This window comes from Diabrotica undecimpunctata, chromosome 1 (assembly GCF_040954645.1).
Source record: "Diabrotica undecimpunctata isolate CICGRU chromosome 1, icDiaUnde3, whole genome shotgun sequence".
Lineage (NCBI taxonomy): Eukaryota > Metazoa > Arthropoda > Insecta > Coleoptera > Chrysomelidae > Diabrotica > Diabrotica undecimpunctata.
In genome coordinates, this window is record NC_092803.1 from 166,729,570 (window position 1) to 166,744,727 (window position 15,158).

General features: G+C 32.9%; 1 protein-coding gene across 1 annotated transcript in view; it reads right to left on the reverse strand.

Moving 5' to 3' along the window:
- LOC140432521 (fatty acid synthase-like) overlaps window positions 1–15,158 on the reverse strand; it is an 88,250-nt gene that overhangs the window by 56,845 nt on the left and 16,247 nt on the right. Inside the window, exon 5 of the mRNA XM_072520464.1 lies at window positions 1,321–1,647. Coding sequence (XP_072376565.1) covers window positions 1,321–1,647 — 327 coding nt within the window. The remainder of the gene's footprint in view (window positions 1–1,320; window positions 1,648–15,158) is intronic.

The following is a 15,158-nucleotide window of genomic DNA, read 5'->3' on the forward strand; positions in this document are numbered from 1 at the left end:
TATATTTAACATTTTTAGGATTCCAAATACATGGATGTTGTCTATAATTGTCAATTAAATTTAAACAATTCTCCGAAGTCCACTTAAACGCCATCACTAAATATAGACGCGGCGGTCTGTCTACTGTCTAGTCACTCAATTTGCAACAGGTCTCAACTCGCAACAATCCGTCCACATCGAAGCAATGTTGACAAATGTTTCACTTTGTTTCATATTATCCTTTGATCTTTACCGCTAGAAACGGATTTATACAACATACTACAACTTGTGTTGAATCGCAACACCAACTTTATGCAACGCAACACAACATATTCCAACAAATATAAATATTTTATGTTGTAACAAGTTTTTGTTGTATTATGTTGGAAAATGTTGCTCCAGTGTGGACGCGTCTTTAGATTACATGATATAAATATTAAATTTTAAAAATGTTGTGACAGGAGGTCGATGTTATAGAATTTCACTTTAAGGTAACATACAGATCTCTGCTCGAAAAAAGGACTAAGTCATTTGCATGCATGATTCTCATAATTAAATATTTTGACTTAATGCATGAGTTTTTGCACCAAACTCACGATTTTAACAGTTTTTATTTAAAACAGGGCTGTAGAAATAAATTTTAAACTTGTGCACAATATATTTCATTAAACCTAGGACGGCCCGTTCCGTCCACTACAGTTTTCTGGTCATGATCAGTAACCGTCTGGTCTAAGTTAACTTAAAATGCTAAAACAATTACAAATTGAAACTAAAAGAGGCATATCAGGTATATTGCAAATAGTGCCAATATTACTCATGTATGCCCGAGGGAGTCTAGAACCTACATACCTGTGCAAGGATTATTATTAGAAAAGCGTGGCCTGAACGCTCATTTGAGCTATAATGTTGTAAATGAGCGTTCAGTACATGTATTTCTAACAACAATCTTTGTACCCGCATGTAAGTACTATTTATATACTCCCTCAAAGCACACATAAGTAATATTCGCACTATTTGCAAGTCCTGAAGATAATAAGAATAGTGGTCGAAATCGGTATAAGTCTAAGTTTAAAATGCACTCACATATGCAACCCATTGATCAGTTTTTTATTTATTTAAAATTTACAAAGATAATAGATTTAATTAAATTGAAGTGTTGTAGATGAATATAATAATTGTACAGTAGTTCCGGTAGTTTGCTTAACCCTACATTAGCTGTTTGTAATCGCACATGCTTTTATAGAAGATCTACCTATTACTAAATAGAGTTAAATAGGGTCTAGGTGTGGTAAAAACTAATACTAAAATATTAAAATAATTTTTTTTATCGTAGTTATTTACCTGTTCCATGTAGCTCTACATACTCAATATCTTCTATATCAATACCGGAATCTTGGACAACCTCCTGTAAAAGAGCTGATTGGGTTTCTGAAGAAGGATGCATAAGTCCATCTTTTTTGTAGCCATCAATGTTATTTTTTGCTCCTAATACGGTTGCATACATTCTTCTACAAGTACTTTTCCTTTCAATAAGGTAAGCGACTACTGCCTCTGACTTAATAAATCCGTCGCGATTTTTACTAAAAGTTTGGCAAGCATGTTTGGAGATTACTTGGAGAAAATAAAAGTGCTCGGCATCGTTTGGATGTAAATTTAAATGAGATCCACCTAAAAACATAAAAATTTACAATTATCTAAATACTTCTTGAGCCACCGTCATGCTTTGGAGGTCACGTAAAGCCATCAGTCCCGGCTACGTAAGAGGCCATTTAGTCATGTTAGGGACGCTTGCGCGACATGAAAACCGTAACACTAGACCTAAGCCAGAAGGTTACACGGGCTTTACTATTATAATGCATGATATTTATTTACACAGTAAGTTACAAAAGTATATCATACTATATTTAATACAAAATTATTAGTTCTTGGGTTAAGTTCAACAAATAATGTTAAATTTGGAACTATATTTTATTATTCCATTTAAATCAACGTTTCGGCAGGTAATCCTTGAATTTGTCAAGATTCTAAAATATACAAGATTGAGAACAAGACGTTGTTGTAAAACATATAAAAAATTACCAAAACGTAAATCGAGACACTAACATTAATCAACGAACAGTAAAAAAGTAAAAATTGAAATCTGGTGTCTCATTGCTTACTGCCATGAATATATAATTATGTTTACATGGACGTATCATTCGAAAATAAAGCATTGCATAAAAAAATTCAAAAGACAAAAGCCTTCTTGAGGGAAAATCGTAATGTAGTTGTACTAAAACATGATAAAAACAACAAAATCGTTATTATGGAATCTAATGATTACGCCAAAAAAATAAATGATCTTTTAAAAGACGAAACCATATATCATAAATTTAAAAATGATACTACCAATATTTTCCAAAAAAGAAATAATAATCTTATTGACAGATGGTTCAAAAATGGTTATATATCAAATGCTATTTCACCAAAAATTTGAGGCTTACATAAAACACACAAGAAGAATGTACCTTTACGTCCTATCATTTCTCGCATTCAATCGCCCTTCGAGAATCTTTCAAAATTGTTTGTGGTTCACAAAAAACAAGGTCTTCACGATATCTCAGCTATAAATCTCACAATCCATTCTTTCAAAAGAAGTCTGTAATGATAGGTATTGTTGATAGATCTATAAAACTCACAGATCCAGAATACAGTTAAACCGCAATAAAAAAAGCAAAAAATGCCCTCCTAAGAAATGCGTATCTCGAATTTCTAATCGAAATGGTTTTCTAATAAATAAATTTTTATACTAATAACAAACAAATCAACAGTACCAAGACTATGTACACAACTCTTTCATATATAAACGGTTTATCCGAAAAATTAGCGAATCTCGTAGCCAAATATAACATAACAGTGGCTCAAAAAGTCAACAATCTTTTAAATAAATATTTCACCAAACTAAAAACAAAAACTCATAAAAAATCACATGTTGTTTAGGAGATACCATGTACTAACTGTGAAGGTATTTATATTGGGCTAACTAGTCAACGGCTTCAATCTAGAATTCGTTCCTACAAATACGACAAGACCAACACCTCTGCGTTCACAAATAATGTTTTACAATCACATCTTGTTCTCATCTTTTATATTTTAGAATCTTGACAAAATTTACGTTTTATGCTTAATAATGCTGAATAATAAAGTCTAGACCCAAATTTAACATTACTTGTGGAATCTAAACCCAAGAAATACTTACAGTACATTCAACAAACTTATACCTCTAAACGATTAACGGAATTCGCAGAAAAACGTTCGTTGTAGTAAAAGGCACGGTAAGCTGCGCTGGTGTTCTCCATAATGTTTCCAAATTTCCACTTTGCTAAATTTTAGGTATAAAATAAATATGTGTCATTAATCCGTTGTTCATAGTTTTGCATATTTTGTTACATTTTTTTAATAAATAAAGAGTGGCCGAGCTAAGTGATCTAAGTACCAAAATTAACAATTGCCAGAAATCAAAAAAAACTTTATTAACCAAAAAAATAAAACAAATATATAATTGTTTATGGAAATTCCGCTTCATTAACAAGTACATAAATAACGTATAACAAATTTTCGGTGTTAATATACTAAACAAACTTAGGAATACTCAATAAATGAAGAAAAAATGAAAATGATCTAAGTCCACAGGAATAATATTTGACTAAATATCTAAAATAGAGGTGAAAAATGCTCTATTTTCGTGGTTAATGAATTCTAGCATGGCGCGAAGGTCTTTTTTCTTACTTTCGTTTATTTGCTGAACACCAGAAAATCCCAAGAGCTCTGTCGACTTTAACTTTTGGACAGTCACACCTTTTTTCAATACACGACACTTCTCCCATCCAATTAAGTCACTAAAATTTTTCTTGTACCACACTGTTCCCGGCTCTTCTTTCGTCACACGTAACCACGATGCTTGAGTAATACCAAGTTTAGATGTATCTATACATTCTGATGATATTTTATCGAAATCAAAGAAAGTACATTCTCCCATATCTAAAAGTCTGTAAGGTTTGGAAGGTCTAGCAGCAGCAATTACAATTTTTAAATCGTTTACTGTTTGAAGCTTGGAACATTTTGCTCGTTTCTCTATAAGAGCAAAATCTCTATCTGAAGATGAAAAGCTATGACCGGAAACTAAAAATTTATGATCAATGGTATTAAAATGTCCATTAGCTACTAAGAAAATGTATAAGAAGATAAACATTCGGTTTTTCAGTTGCACAGTTGTCGCTCCATATACATAGTTTTCGCTTATAAGTTGAAAGCTCTCCTGTATTCAAGGCTTGTAAAAGACATGATGCCATTTGGTTCCCACCACGACCCGATTGTCCTTCATGCCAGATTCACATTATCCCATCTGCAGTATCTTGCATGTGTATTCCAAAATTGTAGCATGACAATTGGCGGCTGTAATACATACTACTATGCGTCAATTTGGGAAGCGAAAATACTTTTTGTAGATCCATGGTAATGGTACAGGTATCGCTACCTGGAAGAATACTGCTCGTACTTTCTTCTTGGAAAACATTAAGAGCTTTATCTGTTTTTCTATGATGTAATTCCAACTCATTTTTAGCTTTTCTGGATATACTAAGGTCTTTGTCCTTGCCTCTTAAAAAAAGTAAATCACAAGTCTTACAGGTGTCAACTCTAGGTTTTCTAAAAGAAAGATTCGGAAAATCCTTCATAAAAACTTTCCTATAGAATTTGTATGTTGTGGTGCTGTCAGGATGTTTTATTTTAAAAGAGTTGTATAGCTTATTAACATTGAGGTCTGGACTGAGATATTCCTTTTCACTTTTTGAACGACTGTAGTGGCTCTCGTCCCTCGGAAAGCTATTTATGTGATTATTTACCATCTGTCTGTCATGAAGAGTATACTTAAATTTTCTAATACCTCCTCGTTTATCCTTAAAGGTTGTATGTCCCTCCTTTTTACGCCTAACAAGCGTAATAATCTTTTGCGGACTTTACAAACTCTTTTCACATTACCTTCCCCATCTGGAACAAAAAAAAGCTACGGTACACTGTCGTCTACTTTCTGATGAATCACCAGAACTACCATTGCGGCGACGGTGGATTGGTAAAACTTGCAATAATCCCATGAGATAGCTACCTTGCTCGTTGAGTTCAAGGCCATGATACAAGTCGAAAAGCTTAATTTTCATATCAACCACGTCTCTACAGCTGAATTTACATTTGCAAGTGATCTAAAATAGAAAAATCTCATGATAATATATCATATCAACAAAGCCAAAGTAGCAATAAAAAAAGTTTTAGGTAGCTATTTACAAATTTCAGGCGAAATATCTGTTAAAAATCTCGTACTAACCTCATTTTTTGGAATGGCCTTTCCAAGTTTTTGCAGCTTACATTTTTGTATAATGTAGGGTTTTCCACTCAATCTAGCTTCACTCTGTTTTTTTCTTGACGATAATGTTTTCTTTTTATCATCAAACGCACTAGAATCCATTGTATTTACTTTAAAACACAAATTTCATCAATCGATTCTAACGACAATACGTCAACCTGCAAATGGCACTTAGTAGATCAATTAGCACAGCACATGATCTCGGACTTACAGGCGGCTCCATCTTTGGACTTCGTTTGAAATCACTAGAGTGAAGTTAGCACGTAGATCTCATAGGGGGACATTGACATAGGAACATAGATCATATTGATTGAATAAAAACAAAATTTTATGTTTTGGCACTTAGATCACTTAGCTTGGACACTCTTCAAATAGTATTCTTGTATAATGTTATTTAACTTAAATTTCTTTTACCTACATGTTTAATAATTTTTTTCTGAAACAAATACTACCGCGCTAAGGATAATTTATATTCAAAGTAGATATACAAAGTACTAAAATATCAATTTTAATTTTTGTTAAAAATATTTCTTATAGTAGGAGTAAACTAGAACATTTTGTCAATTTAAATAGTGGTGGTTAGATTGACCATATTATGTGTGTAAAGGCGGGTACATATATGCGAGCAGAACTGTTCGCGAACCGTTTGTGAACGCTATATTCGTTAATTTGTACGACGGGACGAACCGCTTGCGAGCTGTTCGTTCGTTGCTCGTCAGGAACCACAGCCTGTCGGTTTTTGGGACGAACACAAAGAATGTTCGCAGAACTATAAATTGTTTCTATAAATTGTTTCTGCTAAGTGTGCGATGAGATCATTCGGTTAAACAAAATTGCTGAACGAGCGCGGCTTATTCAAAAGTAACGAGAGAAATTAATAACAGATAATCTAAACAAAATACCGAAATGTTTAGAATAATGAAGTAAATTAATTCTCGGTTTGTTATTAGATACTTAGGGTATTGGATAGCCTGAACATAAACATATTTTCAACGAACTCTTCGCGAACAGCTCACGAGCAGTTCGCAAACAGTTCGGCTCGCATATGTGTTCCCACCTTTAGGGCGGGTACACATATGCGAGCAGAACTGTTCGCGAACAGTTTGTGAACGCTATATTCGTTAATTTGTATGACGGGACGAACCGCTTGCGAGCTGTTCGTTCGTTGCTCGTCAGGAACCACAGCCTGTCGGTTTTTGGGACGAACACAAAGAATGTTCGCAGTTAAATTTAGACGGTGTTCGAGACTATAAATTGTTTCTGCTAAGTGTGCGATGAGATCATTCGGTTAAACAAAATTGCTGAACGAGCGCGGCTTATTCAAAAGTAACGAGAGAAATTAATAACAGATAATGTAAACAAAATACCGAAATGTTTGGAATAACGCAGTAAATTAATTCTCGGTTTGTTATTAGATACTTAGGGTATTGGATAGCCTGAACATAAACATATTTTCAATGAACTCTTCGCGAACAGCTCACGAGCAGTTCGCAAACAGTTCGGCTCGCATATGTGTACCAACCTAGAGTATACCGTTTGTGAAACGTCTGCGATTACGGGTTAAAGTGTTTCGGTAAATATATTTAACTTTTTATTTTCAAATAAAAAAACTTGTACTAAAAATAAAATAATTGTGGAAAACATTTTAATTTGTTTATATGCTAATTTGCTTAATGTGTTTAAAATCTTTGTAAGCGGTTATATTTATTTATTTATTTATTTATTTAATACACGGGATAACCCCATTAACAGTTTAAATTACAATATATAATATCACAGTTAGGATTCAAAACTTAAAATTACTTATAATATAAAATCAATATTAAAAAGTTTAAAAAAAATGAGACTAAAAATCTTACATACTAAAAAAAAAAAAACAAAGTATAACAAGAACAAAATTCAACAATCCCAATATACATATCACAAAGCAAGAGATCTTTTTAAGTGAATTAAAGTTATATTGAAAATATCAAAATCGCGATCATTTAGTAGCCCCATGTATCTATCCAATGGGTTATGAATACCATAGATTGTTCTGTGGAAAGGAATATTGAAAACATTGTGGTACCGTAGAGCTTGATAACGAACATTAAAGTTAATCTGGCTTAACAGGTTTGGACAATCAATAAATTCATGTATGATCTTATAAATAAATATAGCTCCTGACATATTGTCACGACGGTTCTTGAGTGAGGGTAAAGATAATTGTTGTTCTATACGGAAATAATCACGATTTTCAATAGTAGTGTGGACATGGTAAGCACAGTATCTCAAAAATTTATGCTGGACTCTTTCTATGGTATCAATATTGTTCTGAAAATAGGGTGATTAAATAACTGAACAGTATTCCAAAATAGTTCTAAATAAGCAACCGTAAAACAATCTTGTTGAATTAATGGAGAAATAATTGCAATTCCTAGTAACGAAACCAAGAAGTCTAGATGCCTTTATTGAAACAGAGTTTATGTGGTTACAGAAAGTAAGCTTCTCATCGAAAATAACACCCAAATCCCGAATAGAAGAGCCATAATTCAGTGGCTGATTAATAATAGTATAGTTTGTTCCAATTCTATTGACTTTACGAGAAAAACTTAAAAAACAACATTTTTTTACATTTAAGTGGAGTTTGTTCTGATTGTACCAATTTTGTAGTCTGTCTAAGTCATCTTTAGATCTTTTAAACTGTCTATAACTTTCCAAAATTTCAAGTCATCTGCCAACATTAGACATTTGCTATTTAGGAAACACGAAGTGATGTCGTTAACGGAGATATTAAAAAGAAGTGGAGAAGTGTGGCCTCCTTGAGGAACTCCAGATGTTACTGTGATACTGTCAGAGAGATGACAACCTATCTTGACTCTTTAACTTCTCCTAGAAGTAGATGTAGAAATTTTGTGCCTACGCTCTTAATCCATTCAACAAACCTGCCATGAAAGCCTACATTAATTAATTTGCCCAAAAGTATTTGGTGATCTACACGATCAAATGCTTTGGAAAAATCTGTGTATATTACATCTACCTGTTTACGGCCTTCCATATGAGATAATATATCAGATTGAGAGCAAACCAAATTTGTTGCAGTGGATTTTTTGCTATGAAAACCATATTGTGATTGAGATATTAAGCCTTTACATAACCAAGAAAGTTGCTTTGCTATAAGACTGTCGAAGAGCTTAGGGATTGCAGATTGAATACAAATGCTACGATAATTTTCAATATTGTCTTTCTGACCATTTTTAAATATAGGAACAACATAACTTTCTTTCCACAAAGAAGGAAATACAGAGTTTTCCATAGATCTATTAAACAATATAACAAATGGTATTACAAGGGTACAGACACACTTTTTTAATAAAAAATTAGGTACACCATCTGGACCAGCAGTAAGCTTATTGGGCAGCTCGTTTAAGCCATTAAAAATATCAGTGATTGTAATCTTAGAATGACAAATATTTGCACTAAAGTTGCTATTTAATGGATGGATAGGTATGTAAAGGTTGTTGTTATTTAGTGAATACAAAGTTTGGAAGAAGTTCATAAATAAATTAGCTATGTCTTGACCATTTGTTGCAGATTGGAGTTGATAAAATAAGGAGTTAGGTAGGTTATGACTAGACCGCTTATCATTGATGTACTTCCAAAATGATTTTGGATCATTTCTTAGGCCAGTATCTATACCTTTAATATAGTTGCTGAAGCAAATTTCAGACAGTTGTTTACATTCAGATCTTAGGTGGGAAAATCTAATATAGTTATCATCAGTACGATTATTAATATAAATATAGTGAGCATATTTTTCTCCAAAGTAAGTCTTCTCAGATCAGCAAAGAACCACTTGGGAAAAGTTGAAGTTCTATATTTCTTCAATGGCACAAAGTAAGCAATTCCTATAGAGAGTACTTCATAGAATAATTTTGTAGCAACTTCAATATCATTAACCATACATACCTGCCGGTCTATGGAAGCAAGGAAGTTGTTAAGCGCAATGTAATCACCATTCCGAAAATCATAAAACAACTCACCATAAACCAACTTATTTCTATTTGTTTCTTTAACATCGAGGTTTAAGCAACATTCATGATGGATGCTAGGATCTACAAGGGGATCACTTGCTTTTAAGATATTTATCTCCCTAACATTAGAAAAAACTAAATCCAAAAATACATTACGATTATTGGGAATATTATTATGTTGATACAATTTTAAAAAACCAAAGGCTTGAGCAATATTAGCCAGCCATTATTGCTGAAGGTAGAGGTTTTATCAATAGAAATGTCAAAAAGAAGAAAAATGCTTACACTGCTATTAAACAGGGAGATAAACGAGGTAGGCACACTCCCTCCAACAAATTTTAGTATAGTTCATCAACATACTGCTAGCTTTCCGGCGGACGAGAGTCATTACTCGAGATGTAGAACATCAAGAAAGTATTTGGGTAGTGATCTATATTTGGAAAATATGTACAAATTGTACAAGGACAATGGAATAACTTCAGAATTGCAGGGATCGTCGACTTCCGTAAATTTCAGTATATACCGAAAATGTTTTTTTAGAATTTGGTCTAAAACTCAAAAAGCCTCATAATGATACTTGTAAAATTTGTGATACTTACCTGTCTAAAATTAAAAATGTGACCAATGAAAATGAAAAGTGTAGGTTGCTGTTGGAATATCATATTCATAAAGAAAAGGCCGATTTTCATTATAAATGTAAGGTAGATGATAAAATTAGATCACGCAATTTTGAAGGAAAAGTACTGATGGCCGTATGTGATCTCCACCAATGTCTTGATACACTGTGCTTAAATACAATTACAGTAGAACCTGCTTAATTCGAACTTCGTTAATTCGAAATCTTCTTTAATTCGAATTTTTATTCTGGTCCCTAGCATTTCCTATATAAGTAATGTTAAAAAGTCGTGAATAATTCGAATTATATTTTGGATAATTCGAACTTTTCTACAAGTTAAAAAGTTAAAAATGCCAATTTCATGCTGGAAATTTCCGCTAAAAGAGGTAGTATTCTTTTCTATTCAAGGCCATTGTACATTGTACCCGTACCTGTCACCTAGGTTCTACCCCATCTGGCACGCCCCTTCAGTTGAGATGAGTTGGCGTTGCAATTGCAATCACCGCAAATCACGTCAAGTCACTTCGTATTGAGTAAAGATGTCGTCGCATGGTAATACGAAAACATACAAAACTTTAACGTTATCGGAAAAAATAGCGGCAATTAGAGAAGTAGAAAAGGGGACGAAGAAAAAATCTGAGATTGCCAGGGACTTTGGAATTCCTCCTAACACATTATCCACCTACTTGAAGAATAAAGAAAAAATTCTCAACAGTGAAAGTGAGTGCGGTAAAGATCGAAAAAGATTAAGGGAGCCAGAAAATCCAAATTTAGACAGTTGTGTGTTAAAATGGTTCAAACAAGCTAGGGATAAGAAGATTCCCGTGAGTGGTCCCCTTATAAGAAGCAAAGCTGAACAATTTGCTATTGAAATGGGGAAAAATAATTTTAAGGCGAGTACAGGGTGGCTCGACGGCTTTAAAGAACGCAACAAAATTTCTTTCAAATCCATTTGTGGAGAAAGTGGGACCGTTAATCAGCAAGAAGCCAACCAGTGGAAAAAAAATTTGGAAGAGATGATTCAGGGTATAGATGAAAGAGATATCTTTAATGTTGACGAGACGGGTCTCTTTTTTAAATGCACTCCTGACAAAACGCTAGCATTTAAAAACGAAAAATGTCACGGAGGAAAACTAAGTAAAGAAAGAGTAACTCTCCTAATTGGTGCAAACATGGACGGATCGGAAAGACTGCCTCTACTGATGATTGGCAAGTCGGCTAATCCGCGTTGTTTTAAGAACGTCAAGTCAAAACCAGTGGAATATGTGAGCAGCGCAAGAGCTTGGATGACTAGTGATCTTTTCGAGAACTGGCTGAAAAAATTAGACAAAAAGTTCATAAAAGAAAAAAGAAAAGTTATTTTGTTTATTGACAATTGTACGGCACACACCACTATCCCACTGATGGAAAATGTAAAAGTTATTTTTTTTCCTGCTAACATGACTTCAGTTCTCCAGCCTATGGACCAGGGTGTAATAAAAATTTTTAAACATTTTTACAGACTTTTTTGGTTGAAAACATATTGATGGAAGATTGCGACACCCTTAAAATAAAGTTAGACATTCTACAAGCATCTCGAATGTGTAAGAAAGCTTGGGACCAAGTAACACCTGAAACGATCAAACACTGTTTCAAAAGAGCTGGTTTTATAAAAAAGGAGGAGAACACAGACGACAATTTAACAGAAGAGCTGCTTTCAGTTGACTGCTGGGGGGACATCATTTCTGATCCTGCCATCTCTTATGAAGATTTTGTCAACGTGGATGAAGATGTTGTAGTATGTGGTGAAATAACCGATACAGAGATCATCGCTGAAGTGCTTAAGGACAATGATGAAAAACAAGAGAGTGATGAAGACGACGCATCATCAGTGGCGGGAGAAATACATGTTCCGAGTGCGGCCGAAGCAACACACCATATTACGCAACTTAAACGGTACTTGGAAAGTAAAAATGATGTAAGTCACTCTATTTTTAGTTCACTGAACATCTTAGAATCGTTTGTCATTACCGAGAAGTTAAATTCTAAAAAGCAGCTAAAAATTTCGGATTTCTTTGGAAAAAATTAGTCTATTTTCATTAATTGTAACAAATATGTATTCTTATTTTCAATAAATTTTTTGAGACAAAATGTTTTATTGTTTTACTGATGCGTTCTCACTGGGAATTTTTTATCTGCCGATTGTTTCGGCCAAGATTTGGCCAAAAATACCAATGAGAAAACCTGCAAATGATAAAAATCGACAATAATTGACCATTTGTTATAGCTTGCAAATGCTTTAATTGGTATTCTGGCCGAATTTTGTTGGCCCATTTTTTTCGGTTGACAAAATTCGGGCAAAAATTGTAACGAAAACATCTGCAATCGATAAAAATGGTCAACTATTGTTGATTTTTATCGTTTGCAAATGTTTTTGTAGGCATCTTTGTTTTTTGTGGATATATTTTTAATTCGAATTTTTGGATAATTCTGCAAACGATAAAATAATTCGATATTTCTGCAAGCGATAAAAATGGTCAACTATTGTTGATTTTTATCGTTTGCAGATGTTTTTGTAGGCATCTTTGTTTTTTGTGGATATATTTTTAATTCGAATTTTTTGATAATTCGAATTTTTGGATAATTCGAATTTTTGGATAATTCGAATTTTTTTAACGGTCCCTTGAGATTCGAATTATCCAAGTTTCACTGTATTAGTTTTTACAAACGTAAATTATAGACATAATTTCACAATAAGGAATTGCAATTAGGAACACCACAAGCTGCTTTATGTGGCATGAAGGTAATGGTCAGCGTGGTGCCAATGAAATTACTTCATGTTGACTGAAGTTTATTCAGGATATACCCAACGAGATTAAGAATATCATATTCCATTCCGATACATGCCCAGGCCAGCCATACGCATTTAGAATGCGACTTAGATTATGCCGATATAGGGAGAAAGAAGAAACAGTTCGATGAGGTAATTAGTGTGCCTCACGACTGGTATAATTTGGTGATAATGAGTAGTCAGAAATATAAGGTATATGAAATGAAAACTGAAGATTTCTTCTCTTTTTGAGATTTGTTAAAATCTAGTTTGTCCGTGAGAAAGATGAAAGTAATAAGTGCAATAAGATCTGTTTCGAAGGAACTAAATTTATCTTCTGTCAAAATAGCATATTTCTCATTGTTCGAGTCCCATCTTCGATATGGGCTTCCATTTTGGGGTTCTAGTACAGCGGCCCAATTTGATACTATTTTTAAGTTGCAAAAAATAGTAATTCGTTATCTATTTGGTCTCAAACAAACAACTCATTGCAAGACCTACTTCAAAAATCACGGAATTTTGACGCTTCCCTCTTTATTTATTTTGGAAACGGTTTGTTTGATTCGCAAGCATCTAAACATTTTTCCCGATAGACCTGATCATGGCTACTCCATTAGAAATTCGGATTGTAACGTTTATTTACCGATCCCGTCCACTCAGCTAGTAAAGAATTCTATTCTATAAAGTGCAAAAAAACTTTATAATCACCTTCCAAGAGAAATTAAATCTGTAACATCTTTCATTAAGTTTCGTAAGATGACAAAAATCTATCTCTCTGAAAGACCATATTATTCAGTTGACGAGTTTCTTAATGTATAACAAAGAAACAAAATTAATATTTTTTAGAATTACATTTGGGTGTCTCAAGCAGTGGCTACAATTTGTCTCATTTGTTGTTGTCTGTACAAATTATGTAAGTGATACAATAATTTTACTAATTTAAAATTGTATTGTTTTGTTTTTTTTATTATATTTGTTTTTGTTTTATACTTTTTATACTTTTTGTACTTTTTGACTGATTTTTTTTTAGCTTTGTCCATAAAATTGTTCAATAATTTTCAGTGACAATAAAGCATATTTCTATTTCTATTTCTATCTATAATGAAAGCGTTTCCTGGAATCAAATATTTTAAATACAAATCCGCAAAGAATCCTTTGGAAAATTATTCTATAAGCGCAGTTTACTTGAAAATGAACCGTTTAAAATTGAAATAAAAATTATTGATCTTAGAAGAAAAAAAAAAAAAGGAATAACTACGACTCGTCAAACATTATTGTTTTTCTTGCCTATGAAAAACCCACTAGACCACTTTATCTGATAGACCCACTTTATCATCCCTTTTATAAAAACCTACCACATTTAACTACGAAAAACGACGTTGGCAGTAATAGCGACGAAAGCGAAAACGATGAATAATAAATAATAAATATGAAAGATATTCTTTATATATATTGCTATTTTGTGTGCGAAATATTTTAATAAATAAATATTTTCGTCGTAATTAAGTGGTAATTAAGTGTTATTATTTCAAATTATTCTAACATACGAAGATAATAAGTGATATCCTCATTTGGTTTAAACGTGATAATTGAAATTTTTTCAAATTTTTCTTTTATTTTTAAACTCGTTCAGCTATTTAGGGATCATAAATTAAATTTTAACATATTATATTAACTACTATATTCTGAGAAAATTGCTAATACATAGGTAAAACGTAGGCTAAAACACAAAGTCCCATAAACGGTTTTTGGCTCTCCTGTAACGTAGTGAAAATGTACATAACATCATCTGATCAAATGGTATATATATATATATATATATATATATATATATATATATATATATATATATATATATATGTATATATATATGTACATATTTATATATATATATATATATATATATATATATATATATATATATATATATATATATATATATATATATAATGTTAGGAAAGATTTCCGCAGTTAGTACAATTAAACTTAGAGCTAAGATTAATATTATTATAAAAATTAATATTAAACTCACCAGTCTTCCGAACCGCGTCGATATCCATTTTGCCGAGCTTTCGACATCCTCTCTGATGTCTTCTTCAGGGCTTCCGAGGTCTCAGTCTCCCGAGCCCCCAGACACTACTACACTCACTAGTCACTTCTAGTTCACTCACTAGTTCACTACTAAGTACTAAGTAGTGAACTAGTGAGTGAACTAGAAGTGACTAGTGAGTGTAGTAGTGTCTGGGGGCTCGGGAGACTGAGACCTCGGAAGCCTTGAAGAAGACATCAGAGAGGATGTCGAAAGCTCGGCAAAATGGATATCGACGCGGTTCAACCCGGAAG